This window comes from Pantherophis guttatus, chromosome 5 (genome assembly GCF_059756535.1).
Source record: "Pantherophis guttatus breed Tessera chromosome 5, ASM5975653v1, whole genome shotgun sequence".
Taxonomy (NCBI): domain Eukaryota; kingdom Metazoa; phylum Chordata; class Lepidosauria; order Squamata; family Colubridae; genus Pantherophis; species Pantherophis guttatus.
In genome coordinates this window covers 37,159,374-37,175,688 of record NC_142067.1, presented here as the reverse complement: position 1 = coordinate 37,175,688, position 16,315 = coordinate 37,159,374, and the positions used below count along the sequence as shown (strand labels likewise).

Genomic DNA, 16,315 nt, shown 5'->3' with positions numbered 1-16,315 from the left:
AATATTGTAATGAATATTACAATATTCATTAATGTATTCAGTATGTATTCATTAATATTCAGTAATGAATATTAGATGAAACAAAAATATGACAGAAACTTACTTTTTCAATTCCATCAAAAAAAATTCATGAACCATTAATAATTTAGGGATGTTTGAAATCAAATGTTTTGCAGAATACGCTAATACTTTCTTTTGAACTACAAGGATTATAACAGCTGCAATTCTCAGTAAAAATAAGTAAGTTGTTAGAGCAGCAGCAATAGTAGCAGAAAAGTTTTAGGCATAAGCAAGAACTGAAAGGATGCACTCAAAGAATCTGATTTTCCATTCTTTCTTTCTAATATGTCACATTTGGAATAACTCTACTAACACTGAAATAAATGTCTGCATAATCAAAAAATGAATGATCACTGAAATATGCATGCAAATGGAGTAAGATGAAAAAAAGGACATGAAATCTAAGGAAATTGAAGACCATTTGGAATGCCAATTATTTCAGCACCACACTTACAGCCTTATACTATATGCCCTGTTAAAATAATCTGTGATTCCTCTTGATTTTGTTTCATTCAAACCCAAAGAACTTGCCCAACCATCCTTGATCCAAAAGCTTAGGCAGAACATATGGAATGTAATGGTTTGTTTGTGGTTCAAAACAATACATATTTCCTTTTAGTGCACATGTCTATGTCACATTTTATTAGAAAAATCCTCCTTAGAATAACTGACCACCTTCAAAATATTAGCAATTAAAATTAATGAGCCCTTTTAAAGAAGTAGGGAAGTACAAGTCATTTTTCATTGAACTTTATGAAATGGTTGCAATAATATGAAAAATAAGGCAGTTACCATATTGTTTCAAACCCTTTCTCCCAAATCTCACACTACCTCTTTTAGACTGCTGGGATTCAGAGGAAATCCTTTGCCTCCGGATAGTGAAGAATACTTCTTTTCTAGATTGCAAAGATTTTCTTTCTCCTGTAGAAAATGAGTTACATTTGAGACAGTGGGTTTGTTAACTTTTCCCCAGCAGGTTTATCAGAAAAAGTACAAGTGTATTTTGTATATCATCAAGTGTTTGCTGAGGGAAATTTTGGTATTAAAACCAATCCAGCAAACAAATTGAGAAGGATATCTGTATTGTTTATACTGTGAAGATAGAAACAAAAATTTTAAAAATGCATTTATGAACAATCTTAAAGTTGAAACATCTTAAATGTTTTTACAAATCTAGTTACTTTTGAAAGAAAAGAAATACAACTTAAATATTTGTATAACATCTGCATGTAATGTAAAGATTCATATACATTCCACTGTTATGGAAAACACAGCTCCAGTTGGCTTCACTATATACATTATTCACTTCTTCATTGGACTTTATATATTACAAACCTCTCCATGATACATGGTATAATATTAACACGTGTTTACATACTTGTTTTAAAAAAAGAGGAAGTTGAGCCACATAATATTTGTAATTTAACATTTAATTAAGTTCTTGGAAGAACAAGGAAGAATTGCTTACCCTCTGCAACATCATTAGTAAATTGTTTTTTTCTTTCACAAAATGATCTTGTTCTCTTTGTGCTTGTTGTACAATGTGATTGGCTTGTTTTTTGAGAGCAGAAACCTTTTCCTATCATAAAGATAATGTTAATACATACTTAATATGAGCTTTAGAATATTGTTCACACAGTTCCTACCCATTTGAAAGTCAAATTTACAAAGAAAACTATAGAAGAAGTTGTACACCAGTAACATTTCACAAGTTTTTCTTCTTCTTTGTATTGGTAGAAGTCCTGTGATTGGACTTCAATCACAGCTGGAATATGCTTGCAAGCATATTCCAGCAGCACTAGTAGCTGGCACTATCAATACTACTACTATTACTATTATTACTACTACTACTACTCCAAAATAGAAGAGTAAGCAGAAAGAGAAGAATTATGAGAGGATATGACTATATGAAAGTTATGGAACACATGTACAAACACAAATACATTTCTGGGAAAGATATCATCTCTCTTAAAAATTAAAAAACACCTTTCTTGTTAAGAAACAAAGAAAAGGAAATATAATACTTTAGATTATTTTTCCTATGTTAAGTAATTACTAAACCTTAGTGGGCAAATTAACAATTAACTGAATTGTTAATAAATTGCTCCTTGTTGGCTAGATTAACAACTGCAATCAGTTAGCACTGAACTAAATTATTCAAAGATAACGATCTAATCAATTTTTTAAAAAAATTACCTTTCTACTGACAATGCTACGCTGATATTCAGCAACTTCACGCAAAAGCTGTTGTGTTAAATTCTCCTTTTCTTCATCTAATCTGCTTTCATTTTCAAGCTGCTGAAATTCCAAATCTTCAAAATGTTTGCTTTCTACCTCCAACAAGTCTGCATCCTTCAATATGAAAATATAAACGTATCAGTTTTAAAGGCATTCTATTCCTTGCGAAAAGGAATAGAATGACATAAAGCATAATCCAAAACAAAAATTAAATCCTAAAGAGTTCAACTGCAGTCTAAGTCTATTTAAGCATGTTTTTTAAAATATCTGTTGACTTGAAATTAAAATTATCATGTACATCCTTAAATTAATAATAACATATCCGTTGTTTTATTTTAGCCTAGTCATCATGAACAGAGGTGAGTGCTAAATATGCACTTCAAAAAAGAGAACAAACCTTAAAATTAAATTAAAGGGGGTGCCAATGTGAAGAATTGTTGCTGTTTAGAATGGGCATTATTGCGGCTTGGATCATGAATAAACAGTTCTAGGCTGCTTGACGTCAGGTACATCCCTCAGATTTCTTTCTTTTTTTAACCGGATTTCATTTTAAATTTTTTTCTTTTTCATGAAAGAAAAAAAATGAATTTTGCTGTCAGAATAATCTGATCTGGAAATGTTTGATGGTTCTAGTGTGGATGACATTTTCATATTCCCAAACTTCCCACTATTTCCTATGTTTCTTTTTTATTGTTACAAATTTATATTCACAACGGTTGTAAAATTAAAACAAAGCAGTCATCGAATTATATGGAATGATGAAAATACAATCTTAATAGAAAAGAATAATTTGGGGGAAGGACTTAATTCATACATGTCTTCATTTTCAAAATGAGTATGTATAATTAAGATTTATAATGCTGCAATGAGAGTAATCCTTCATGCCTAATTGAGAATTCTTTCCTCATTTAGACAGATAAATCTTATAGATTCCTAATCTGATTAAACATCAAAATTCCACTCATACTCAGTCAGACACATCTTTAGTGTTCAATGCCACAGAGTGCTAAGCCTTAGATGACTGATAACTTTTGAAGCATGTAGTGCACATCCATTGTTAATCCAGCTTTTGACATTCTGTTTAGTTGTCACCATGCACTTATGTTCTTAACAGCAATATAGAAAATCAGCACTGAAGCCATGAAAAAGAATTGGTTAGAAATCTTTGGGCTTGATCTAATTACAATCACTAAAGAAACACCACATCCATGCTACTGACCCTGTTAAGCTGCTGCTGTAATTGTTCCCTCATGGACTCGGGGCAATTATCAAGCTGAGTCTTCTGCTCGGAGTAAAGCTCCTGAAGCTTTTCTAGTTTTTCCCTCTCAGCATCAAGCTTTATTTTTTCCTGGAGTTTGAGCCAGAAAAATAAACAACAGAATTACCTTCAAACCCAAGCAGTAGTTAGTGATTCTAAAGGGCAAAGAGGTGAAACTGAAGGAATGAGCTAAATGCTTCAAAAGAATGCTTTGCATGCTGGTAGGCTGTAGCAATTTTGCATATTAGCGCAATATTCTGAATATAATTTTAACAACCTGGGAATATCCAAAAGGTGCTTTAGTCAGCCTGCTATAGATACTTGTCAAAATATATTTTGATATTTAACATCATATATGAAAAAATTAGATTAATCTCATATAATAATAAAAAAAAATCTTAGGTATATTCAGAAGATATGGACCTTTATGGTAACCAAAGAGAAACTGTCCTGTAGTTTGGAACATATGGTAATTCTATGTTACAATGTTACATAAATAGAGTTGCCATAAATCATACTATATGTTGTGTGATGTAAGGCTATCTTCAGCAACCTAGCTCCCTACAGATGTATAGGGGATCACAACTCTCAGCATGGTGAACAGAAATTGTGGAAGTCATAATCACAACGTAAGTGAAGAACCTTATGATGGGGATTTTATTAATTCCAAATTCTTCAAACTTATCTTTACATTAATGAAGATAAAACATTACTGTACAATGACTTGTATCTTTAACAAAGCCATACTCAGATTTGAGAACATATATGTTCCCAGTATAAACTTTATTAATTAATTTCCATTCTCTGTATGCATTCTTAATTAGCAGAAACAAAGTCACAGTTAGATTTGTAATTATACTCCAGGAGCTATCATATTATTTCTGGGGTTTTGTTCCAGATGAAGTGTTCAAGTTCAATGATACATTAGCTATGATGAAACAGAAATGATAACATGTTAATTTCCTAACGACAGACGGAAAACAAGGCAAAGGCTTTACAGCAGATGTGTCCAACCTGCGGCCCATTGGCTGCATGTGGCCCTGGACAGCTAAGTAATGCAATCCAACTATAATAAAAAAATATTACAAAATTAAGAAAGTTTGTTATTTATATGCATTAATTATATATTTTATATGCAGCCCAAGACAATTCCTCTTCACTCAATGTGGCCCAGGCAAGCCAAAAGGTTGGACAATCATGCTTTCCAGTGTGAAGAAAACAGGTATTATTCGCGATGACATAAAGATAACAGACAAAGAGATAAATAGTCCTTAAGGCAGTATATAAGCAGAGAAAGACAGATCATTCAACAATAAGTGGTTTGGGGCAGGAAATTCTGTTTCAGTGATCAGACATGCTGGGGAAAAAAACTAGTTTAGCTGAAGGAAGCCTATCCTGATCAGATAACACAAATTCTAAGCCAATTAGCTCCGGTCTCAAATATGGCAAAACATTTTTCCATAGTCATGTAGATTTATTTTACCCCAAATCAAAGCAGACTAAATTTTAAGGTTACACTACTTTACAAATTTATCATAAACATGTTTGGTTTTGGTTTTGAAAAAAAAAAGACTACAAATCCATAAAATCTTGATATTTCATCAACTATATTCTCATATAAGCCAGATATTTTGTGTTATTCCACTGTCAATAGACCCTTGTAGGTTTAACTTCCACTGGCAAGTAAGATTAAAGGTTTCTTTTTTTTTCTGAATACTCCTATGATTTTTGCAATAAGTTTGCTGATAGTGCAACTCTAATGGGAAGAATAAAATATTTTTATTTCTATCTGCTAAGTTTCTAAGAAGCATCTTTCTTAACTTTTCACCTAATTGCTTTATCTTTTTTTTTTCTAATTTTCTTCTTTTGACTCTAAACTTGATTACGAGTCACAAAATTTTCTCATTCATAGCTAAATCTTCCTTTAATCCTTTCTTTACTTTCATATGTTCCAAGAAAAGGGGTATAGGGGCATCACAAGCATATCTTCATATTCTCCTCCTATAAAACAAGAAAAAGTTTTGGGAACAGAGAACTTCATACAAAGCAGAAGAGGTAAGCCAATATCTCACAGCTGTCTACCAGGGTTTTACACACTTCCACAGCTGCCCTATCAATGAGAACTGTTTATTCTATCTCTTTCTCTGATTTATAAGCAATTTTCTATAATATAAAGCACATTGATTCTATATTTAATTTAAGGGTTCCTAGGACTCCATGGGGATGCCATACTGTTAAGTTTCAGTTTATATTGTAGCAGTATTGATGAATGTAGGAGAATATCAATAATCCTGCTGAATCATACTAAAGCTAACCTTAGTCTACCTAAATGTTCTTAAGCAGGTTGATTGGACAGGGTCCATGCTGATTTTAGGGTGTATTTGTCTACATGCTTAGTTACATTTTCTTTGATTACTATTTCTATCAGTTTGCACATAATAGACGTTAAGCTTGCTGGCTTAATAACTTATTAGGTCTTCCTGGATCCCTTTTTAAAAAATCCATCGCAAAGCTAGTTTTTTACAGCTATAAGTTTAAAAATTGTTTAGCCAATTTTTGTTTCATGAAAAATAAGTTATCTGTATCTGTTCCACTGGCAATGAAAACTGAAAATTATCTTAATCTCCCAGAATGTTACTGAGCCTTTAAAAAACAAAAAATAATCCTATAAACTACTCTTGGTACTTTTATGAATTCTTAGAGCTTCTCATTCAAACACTTCATTTGCCAGGGTAACAAGGAAGCTAATGAGAAAAGTTAGCATCTTCTGTTGTTCAGTGATACTAAATACAAGGATGTCATTGAGCTCATCTTACAAGGGAAGTCATTAATTTGGAAGGTTAACAGCTGCATGTAATGGATAGACAAGGAAATATAATGCCAAATGGAAGAGCCATTTCCTATTTTTTCTTAAGACTGGAGACATACATTTTGTTAGATGAGAATTAATGTCTTTTATACAACAGGAACACATTTATAAAGAATAGGGTGGTTTTTTTTTTTTTAAAAAAAAGGGCACTATCTTGAACAGACAGTGACCACCATATATTGAAGATTTATTCCACTACCCTATAATACACTTACTGTGTTATGTGCTACAGACAGATACAATGGGACATTTTTTTTCTGAATAAAATGTTATGGAGTACAAGACATATCTGTTTTGTAAAATAAGACTAAATTCTGTAAGTTGTACAATTTCCAGCAAACCCTTATGGAAGTAAGGGGTTATTTAATAAGTATTAATTATATATATAAAAGTGTACATTGGCCAGAATTGTATCTAGACACAAATATAATTGTTTATTGTCCTCTGTTTTAAAAAAAATCATTAAAAGTCCTCATATAGATACTTGGGATTAAAACAGCAATACCTAGGAAAGATTTTTCAAAGTATTTTTTTAAAAATACAGTAGATATTTTATACAAACTTTGTAATCCACATGTATGCATGCTGTGCCTATACAATTTGCTTATTAATTTAATATACATATTTCTAAAATTTCTGCTATAAATAGAATGTCCATAAAATAGAATGAAAGGAGGAAAATGGAATAGACCACTGCCTGCATCTCTTATCCCTAAAAGTTAGTCACAATTTCTAGACGGTATATAACCCTGATCAGAACAGAATCAACATAATCATGTATATCCCCTCCATACATATACAATTATTTTGATTATATTTGCCATATATTTTTCACAAAAGAAAATATTTATATACCATTTTATTCCTGTCATTGGTTTCATGCACTTTGTTTTTAAAACAGCAACTTATATCTTCATTATTACATACAAATCCCAAAGTGTATTTCATTTATAAAATACAGTGGCCTGACATAATGCATGCAGCTATAAACAAGCCACACAAAAATCTATAACTAAAAAAAATATATCAGAAATCGAATAGCAGTTTGTGATGCTAGACGGGAACTGGGTTATTTTCTCTAATAGTTAGGAAATCCTAGAGATGACCACATGCATAATCTAAAGGGTATTATGGAATAGCCTATCTCTCTACATACCCTTTGATACCTCAAAGGAAGCCACAAGCTTAGCCAAGTATTCAACTGGGAACTGGCCCAGAACAAACTCCTGCTTCTTAGTGCTGCTGCTATCATTCTCCATTTCCTTCCCCTCTTCACAGTAGGCCTTTTTCCAACAAGATGAACATGCATGATTGAATGCAGCTATCTCTTTGCCCTTCCACTGGAACTTTGCTCTTAGGAAGATTTGAGCATCCTGACCAGGAGATAAATAGCAAAGGAGAAATGAAGCCTGCTGAAGTCCTAAGGCAGGAAGAAGGGAGAAGTCCCTATCCATTCTGAATATATGTCCTTTTCCCTTAGACAGCTGTGACTGTATCAAATATCACCAACAAAATCCAAATCCTGCTTGGATTCCCAGCTGTGGCAGGAGCCTATAAACCCCGTCTGCTTCACATAAACAAAGCAAGAAATCTGTTTCTCTGGAGAAAATTACACTTGAAACACCTGTTTTATTTGTCTCAGCTTATATCAAAGCTTTTTCTACTATGAAAATAATTAGCTATAAACTCTGTTAGGGAGGGAAAAAATGTATTTTACACAAGAAACAAATTGCAAACTGTAAAATTTAATGTTGTAGTTTCCCAAGTATTAACATTCAGTTTTGAAAAATGTAGTCCTCCTTCTCCCAAAAGACTTCAAACTTGCTTAAGAAATGTTTGTTAAGCCAGCAGTATAACTGAAAAAAACTGTATCAGCTGAACTTCAAATCCCTCAAAAGTTATAAATTCCCATTAGAAAATGATTCAATACTTTCCATAAAATACCAGAATTCCAGAACTACATCCCAAATAGACCTCACTTGGATAATCATACAAGGCTTTGTAAAACAAGGCTTTAGATGTTAAGTTAGGTAAATGTAATGATCATAATCTTGGTCACATCAGGGCTTTACAATGAATAATCAAGCTTGTGATAAACCAGAGCTCCAAATTATTCCAAAGTATTAACACAAAACAAAACAAAATATCCTCACATTAACTTGATTTCCTGATTTTTGATATCACACTTTATCTCTGGATTAATGTTGTGTCAAGATACTGCACAACAGAATAAAGGTAGAGAGGACAAGGGAGAGGTATACCTATAAATTCACAAGCCATACTTAGGTTCATTGTCTAAAAGTCATAATATCAAATTATTAATTAAATTGATTAATAATTAAAAATAATTCATAAACCCAGGTCTAAGAGTTGTAAAAAGTTTCCTTGCCTTGACAGTGTACTATATAACGTTTTAATGTTTTGCAGATAAAGTTGCTCATAAATGCAGTCACTTTGAAAAACTGCCATTAATAATAATCATATGAAAGAGGAAGCCAGTGCAGCTGCTGATCAATTAGATGGAAATCTGGTTCCATTTTCATTCATGGCATTGCTTTTTCAGAATTTCACAAGCCCCAGAAACACATGCTTTACAACCGTCATACAAATCCGAACAAGATTTCCTATCAAGCAGGTGTCCAGATCAAGACTTCATAGGGGTTCTTAACCCTTTTCCTGAACACAAGGCTATCAAATGTACAAATACAACTGCTACATTTTAATGAGCGAAAGTGTTTTATCTTTCATAGATCTAATATTTCACTCTTCATGAACATCCAATTGCTAATAAACATCACAACTGTTAAGAAAAGAAGAGCTGTTTCTGGAGGGAAAAAAATGGCAGATTGAAGAGGCTCTGTGAAAAAAGAACTGACAACCCTAAAGATTATAATTTTTAGAAGATTGTTATAAAAGAAAGGGATATAAAATTGGCTTATTTGATCAAGGTAACAATAGGTGTCTTATTATTTCTGGTAACCCTCAATAGACTTTGAATGACACCAAAATTGAAATGACGATGCTTTATGGATTTGTTTATGGGAATAGGATCCGGGATTATAGACAATTTGTTATATTTGTTATATTTTAAGAGGAGGTGATAAATTACTAATATTTATACTGTGTTTCCCCGAAAATAAGACCCTGTCTTATATTTTTTTGAACCATGAAATAAGTTCTTGGCCTTATTGTCATGCGCTCAAAAGTCCGATTGGGCTTATTATCAGGGGATGTCTTATTTTGGGGAAAACAGGGTATTTGTGATGCAGATGGTAAATTACTTCTCTGTATATTTTTCTTTTTCTATTTGTACTTTTCTTTCTTCTCTAGTTCTATTTTTTCTTTCTTTTCTGCACCTTCTGCTCTTTCTTTTTATTCTTCTATCTTTTTAGTTTCTATTAGTTTTTATGTTGTAACTATAATCATTAATAACATTACTATAAAAAAGAAATGAAAGGCAAAACCATAAAATGGAAATTGGTAGGAACATGATATCCGTTTCAGGATAATATTTAATATAAATTATATAGTTTTACTAACGAACAGTCCCAGTGAATTCAGCTGTGTTTATTTCAAGGAAGTAAGTGGATGTTTCCAATCTAAAAGAAAGAAATGTATATTGGAAGACTGCACTATTGTTTGGAATTATTAATAATTCTTTTAGAAATTACAAAAAATATAAAATAAATTACCAAAATATTCTCAATAGATCTTTTTCTACAAAACTCCATATAGGGAAAAAAAAACTTTTACAATTTAATTACTGAGCATAATATTGAAAACTAACCTCTAAAGAGAAGAATAAGCAATAGGATATGACAAACTTATATTTTATTATTCACATTAAAACTTTAAATTGTCCCTGGAACTGAAATGGAAGCCAATAAGATTCATTCATCACTAATGAATGAATATAGTTCATGAGCTGTATTAAGTAACAGGACGGGGGAGTTAGGAGATTCAAACTAGCATATCCCCTGCCTTCACATCTTCCCACCAGTTATATGTGCTATGTAGAGTAGCACATGCCTCACTAACTGGAGATTAACAAAGCATGCCTAAATGAAGCAGGGTTATTTTTTCTATGTTTTAAAAACTTGCTGAAAGCCTTCAGAACAGATTGAAACATAAACATAAGCAACAATTACAAATGTCACCTTGACTCTCTAATCAGAATAGTATAGACATTCTAATGAGTTTCTAGAATGGTGCAAGGTAATTCAATCTCCTTTTCTATTGGTAATCCAATCTATGAATCTAAGCCAACGCTATTGCTATAAAATTATATTGTTATTCTCCATGAAGTGAATGGGGAAGATCCTGAACGTGAGCTGGTTCTGTGTATATGAAATAAAAAGCTATATCAAATAAGGAACTACTAGATTAGTATGTACCAGAGCTGTATTAGGACCAGAATAAGCTTCATTGTGTATAAAGGCAATTAGATTGCATAACATTTGATATATAATTACCATATTTTTCGGAGTATAAGACGTACTGGAGTATAAGACGCACCTTAGTTTTGGGGAGTAAAATAGGGAAAAAATATTCTGCCTACCAAGTATTCATCTGGCTAGCATCCTTAGCCTGGTCAGCTTCAGCACATTAGTTCGCTCGCTGGTTTTGAGATTGGGACTAAAAAACAGCTTCTAAAGCACAGCTGATCGTCGGAGGGAGCTCCAGTGACTAAAGCAGGCGAAGCGCCAAAGGGGTAAGAGAAGGCAACAGCTGTTCTGGGTAGCCATTTTGGGCACCGCACGTCGCATTTTCAGCCTCCAAATGCATTCCATTTTCGGGCAGCGATTGACACCAATGTGCTTTGGCAATCCCCGCAGCCTTGAAGGGGTCTCAAACGGAGTGCTTGGGAGGCTGAAAGCGCGACGCGCAGAGCCCAAAAACACAAGTCATTGTTGGTGGCAATCTCTGCAGTCAGGAATAGAACATGCGGCGGCCAAAGGGTGGGGGCCGGCGGGTAGGGGTGGTTTACATTTGGAGTATAAGACGTACCCAAATTTTCAGCCTCTTTTAGGAGGGAAAAAAGTGCGTCTTATACTCTGAAAAATACGATATTTGATCCTATTTGTAAAAATTAGGGGAGGGGCCATCTACTCTTGACCGGCGATCTCCCAAAATTATTTTTCCAAGCTATTTGCTTTTCAAAAGAAGCCATGGAATTTGCTTAGAAATGCAAGTGCTTTAGAGCTGTCAAAACTATAACAGGAAGAGAAAAGCATATCCTCATATTCTCTGGTTTTCCCTTTAGATACTCTTTATGTAGCAGTAACATTCTAACTGCATCTCTCTTTAACCCTTAGATAATCCATTAAAATTTAATAAATACCCTATATTTCTTTTCCCTCCCAAGATACTGTAGGTAGTACAATTAATGGCCATATATGATATGATGAGCCTATGAGATATATTCAGTGTTTTGACAGTTTTGCTCTTCTTCAAGTTTACAAATATTTAATTTTAAACAGTTAAATAGTTGATGTTCATTTATCACTTAGATTGTAGGAGTTTTTCCTGTTTACATACTGTAACTAGCATTACATTATTGCCAAAATTATGGCTATAAGAATATATCACACATGTAACTAATGTGCATCACTTAGAAATGAAAATAAGTAGTAGGAGGTAGCTATTTAGACATTGAGCCCAATCCTATGGCTTAGTGCAGGAATTCCATCTCATCATCCCCATCAGAAGGTTCTGTCTGAAATGTTAAATTATGTTATGACAAAGTCTCCTAAAGTGTAAGATTAAATCTTAAATAATTGTATAGCTACAGAATGCAAAGTAAAATATTTAATTCATATATTTTCATTATGAGAGAAAGAGAATTATACATATATAAAATGTATATATTTTAAGACGTATTAAATTACAGATTTTCTTTCATTCTTATATAATTGTAAAATTATAGAATTTTTTAAATTATAAAATTTTTATAATGCAAGATACTATTTATTTTCTTTATTATCTGATATGGTAAATATCAATGTCAGCATCAATTTATACTTCTATTTTATTTTCCACAAACTTGGAAAATCAGCAATTGTCTTTTAATTAGTTGCAACATTTTTCTGCCTTTAATTTTAAACAATGTATCATGAGACTTTTTTTAAAAAAAATCCTTCTCTAAAATTCCAACCCTATGGAAAAAAATGTGATATCATCCACTTATTTACCTTGGCCTTTTCACCAATGACATTTCTCTCCAACTCTGCTATCTTCCTGTTCAAATGATCTACTATTTCCTTCTCCTTCAGCAGTTCAGCTGTTTCAGATTTCTGCTCTGCTTCCAACAGGGCACATTCCATATCCATCTAAGAACATAAAATAATTCTTTGCCTCAATCTTCTTCATAAAGTAATTCCAACATACAGTATATCTTAAAAGCTTATTTATATGTGGTATACATTTGAATACAAACATTGTCCTTAGAAAGAAACATAATGTTTTAAATAGATAGGCATACTTAAACAAACAGAAAATGCTGCAAAATATTGAATGCTTAAATCAAACTTCAACAAGCTTATTTTCATAGAATGTATAGCTCTTCTAGTTTAAGAACTTCCTTATGACAAATCATTGCACTAGCACATTGGAGCAAAAGTAAGATTGCAATAAAATAAAATTAATGGAAATGTACATAATTGGGCCAAAATTAGTAGGAATGGATTGAGAGGACACTTTACAAATAGCATTTAGATTTATATGCCACTTCATAGTCCTTTACAGGACTCTCTAAGTAGTTTATAGAGTCAGCATATTGCCCCTCACAATCTCAGTCCTCATTTTACCAACCTTGGAAGGCTGAGTCAATCTTGAGCTGATGAGGATCAAACTCCTGGCAGTGAGCTGAATTAGTCTGCGATACTGCATTCTAACCACTGTGTCATACGGCTCATGCCTTTGGATGCTCTGGGCTTTCAGAAGTACAATTTACTGAACATCATACAGTATCCAGAGCAATTGCTATATTGGCTATCACTGCCAGGAGTAGTCAATTCAAATTGATATCTATCTGTAATGTTCTTATATGTACAAAATATAAATACAACATATTATAATATTCTGCCAGACTAATCATCACAGGTACAATTCTTTAAAGATGTTGTACAGAATATGTGGGAGGGTTTAATTCTGAACTAATATGTATAATTTCATTGGCAGTATGAAAAGCAAGAGTGTAGCCGCAAATTATTTTTTTTATTAAATTAATTAAATTTGTATGCTGCTCATCTCTACACCAAACAACTCTGGAATACTTAAATTAAGTCTTAATTTACCAGTATCCAATTTACAGTCCAGATTATAACTACTAAATCTAATTATCCTACCCTATCTTAGTTTTGCATCTGAAATATATTAATTTCTAGGACTAATTCCATGTAGGAAAGTGCTAAAGGAGTTAGTTAATATTGTGGACCAAGTTAATTGACATAATTATTTCTTTGTATATTCACTTTATTTGTGGTTATGAAATGTTCTTTATGAGAAATGCTATTTTAATTATCTGTATAAATGTCTTGAAAATAAGTATGGATTCTATAACAAGAATTTATAGCATATTTAAAGATGAAAATTCATCATTCAGAAATAAACAAAAGAGATGTTATACCTCTCTGGAGGATTCATCCATCTGATCATTTAAGTCTTTGATCTTTTGTTCAAGTTCTTCCAGGTTATTTAGTATTATAATGCGCTGTTCTTCCATTTGATTAAGTTCTGAAGTTACTTGTTCATTGCTTATGCATTCTGGTGACTGTAACAAATCAATAATTAGAAGAGCTTTTAAAGGATGAACATGCAATTATCATTTTTTTTCTTTTTCTAAAAACAACTAACTTAAAATTAAATAATAGTAACCTAATACACATTAAGTAATCTTGTTCTGTTACAGTACATTCTATCTAGAATATTCTTTTTTTTCTATGAACAAAATAAACACAAACACACACAGAAAGCATAATTATTGTTAAATCATTTCAAAGCTTGGTACTAAAGTTCTTAAAAATGTAATTCTATAAATCCTATTTCGTGTGTTTCCTACAATGCTGTGGTTAAAGGAATCTAGCTTGAAAGTGGGAGGCAATGAGTTCTAACTCCACTTTAGGCAATTGTGCAACCTTGATTACACAGTCACATTCTCTCAGCCAAGGAATAAGGCAATAGCAAACTACTTCCAAAATTTTGCAAAAAAACCCTACCGGGACTGGTCCAGGCAGTCATTAAGACTCAACATGGACTTGATCAGGAAAAAAAGATACACATTCTCCCTTTGAGATACGTTGTTTCCCTTATTGAAAACATCTCTTGATCATTTTCTCTAGAAATTTTGGTGACAATCTGTTTGAACTAGATGTCAACATGTAAAATTAAAATGCTGCCCTCTTTAATTTTGACTATTGATATAACTGCAATCTGTGTGATGGTGCTTATGATTCTTTCCTGTCATATCAAAGATATATTTTCTGGAAAGCAGATTTTGCTAAAAAGAAGTGGCACCGGAAAATTACACAGCTTTCTTTTGTGTATTGATAATGATAATCAATCACTAACTACACTGCAATCTGTGTTTGCCTCCAGAAAAGAACTGTCTTTTCCTCTCCCACCCATCCTCCAAAAAAGAGTCTTTGGAACAGTCCTAAAAGAAAAAAAAACTAAGTATGTCTGGAATTGCTGTTTGGCAAAATATACCAACAGTTAAAATTTATCTATGATTCTTCCACCAGAAAAGTATTTACCTTTGACATAATGCTTAGATAGGGAGATTCAGTGACATCCTTCAGGAAAGCAGAAGATAAAGGTGAACTTGTCCTGTTGCCATTTAAATGTTTATTCGTTCTGATTCCTCTTGAGGAAAAGAAACCCATAGAATTTTGTCCAAGATCACTGAATTCAGAGAAATCAGAATCTTCAGCTGGAAGCTGCAAATGATCTCTGAATCTTGAGTCTGCTATTATCTGAGAATCTTCAAAGACAGAATCTTCATCAGACAACTGGAGTTTTTCAAGTTCTTTATTAATTTTCTGAACATCAGCTACGGTAGTGACTGTGGCAGGTTCATTGTCAGCCTTAGAATATTCTGCACAAAGATTAAGAATGGTCTCTAATCTCTGGCGCTCCTAATATTGAAACAAATAATGAAAAGTAGAATACATACCACATTCACATATTTTGTGGGCATTGTAACATTTTTTCAGGCATGCAGCAATTACCAATGTCAACTAAACTTTAACTATTAATATTGATATTTAATATACAGATTAAAGCAGAACTTCAGTATTAATGGATAATCAGAATCCAATGATCGATCAGAATGGCACTATCAGTGAAAATTGGCTAGCACTTTACCATTCAATCACAGGGCCTTAAGAAAGGCAGTTTCAAACCCCCAACCCACCATTTATTTTAGAATTTATTACTAAACTCATAAAATCAGAGACTGAATATAGTTCGCATTTCAAGGCACTCAAGAGTTACCTTGAACCATGACATGGGCAGCAAACATTGATAAATATTCAATTGTGCAAAATGACAGTAAAATGACGGCTTTCATTTTCTTCCATTCTGTAAAACTGAAGACATTTCTTAACATAAAAAAGAAGTACAAAAGAAAGAACAAAGGCCTATCTTAGGGCATCCAAGGAAATAATCTTTTCCAAGTCCACAGTATCTCTTCCAAGTCCACAGTAAACCCTGAGCATTAATTAAGTCAAGACTATTCATGGAAATAACTAGTTTTACTATGCTGACTCTATTGATTTTGCTTTGAAATTCTCTGTGTGTTTTTGTCTTCCCTTGCTTTCCCCCACATTCCTCTTTTTCCAGTGAGATCTTTTGAAGGACCACATCTCTCCTGCCTTTCCAGAGCAGGAAGG

At 32.7% G+C, this 16,315-nt stretch overlaps 1 protein-coding gene and 1 long non-coding RNA gene across 21 annotated transcripts in view; one reads left to right on the top strand and one right to left on the bottom strand.

The window, feature by feature from the left end:
- LOC148113328 (uncharacterized) overlaps positions 1-16,315 on the top strand; it is a 52,575-nt gene that overhangs the window by 10,592 nt on the left and 25,668 nt on the right. The window contains exons 2-4 of one of the 5 annotated variants that reach the window (XR_015734429.1): positions 4,696-4,778; positions 5,513-5,611; positions 9,176-9,380. This is a non-coding gene — a long non-coding RNA (uncharacterized LOC148113328). Of the gene's footprint in view, positions 1-4,695; positions 4,779-5,512; positions 5,612-7,703; positions 7,790-8,852; positions 8,939-8,988; positions 9,087-9,175; positions 9,381-16,315 lie in introns of those variants that run through there. The other 4 variants (XR_015734431.1, XR_015734430.1, XR_015734432.1 and 1 more) reach the window with 4 other exon arrangements.
- PHLDB2 (pleckstrin homology like domain family B member 2) overlaps positions 1-16,315 on the bottom strand; it is a 57,107-nt gene that overhangs the window by 18,845 nt on the left and 21,947 nt on the right. For 10 of the 16 annotated variants that reach the window (XM_087894914.1, XM_087894919.1, XM_087894924.1 and 7 more), the window contains 7 exons: positions 15,179-15,559; positions 14,053-14,196; positions 12,617-12,754; positions 3,518-3,646; positions 2,257-2,412; positions 1,529-1,639; positions 892-981 (listed from right to left, as the gene is read on the bottom strand). In XM_087894914.1, coding sequence (XP_087751040.1) covers positions 892-981; positions 1,529-1,639; positions 2,257-2,412; positions 3,518-3,646; positions 12,617-12,754; positions 14,053-14,196; positions 15,179-15,559 — 1,149 coding nt within the window. The remainder of the gene's footprint in view (positions 1-891; positions 982-1,528; positions 1,640-2,256; positions 2,413-3,517; positions 3,647-12,616; positions 12,755-14,052; positions 14,197-15,178; positions 15,560-16,315) is intronic. The other 6 variants (XM_087894918.1, XM_087894923.1, XM_087894927.1 and 3 more) reach the window with 1 other exon arrangement.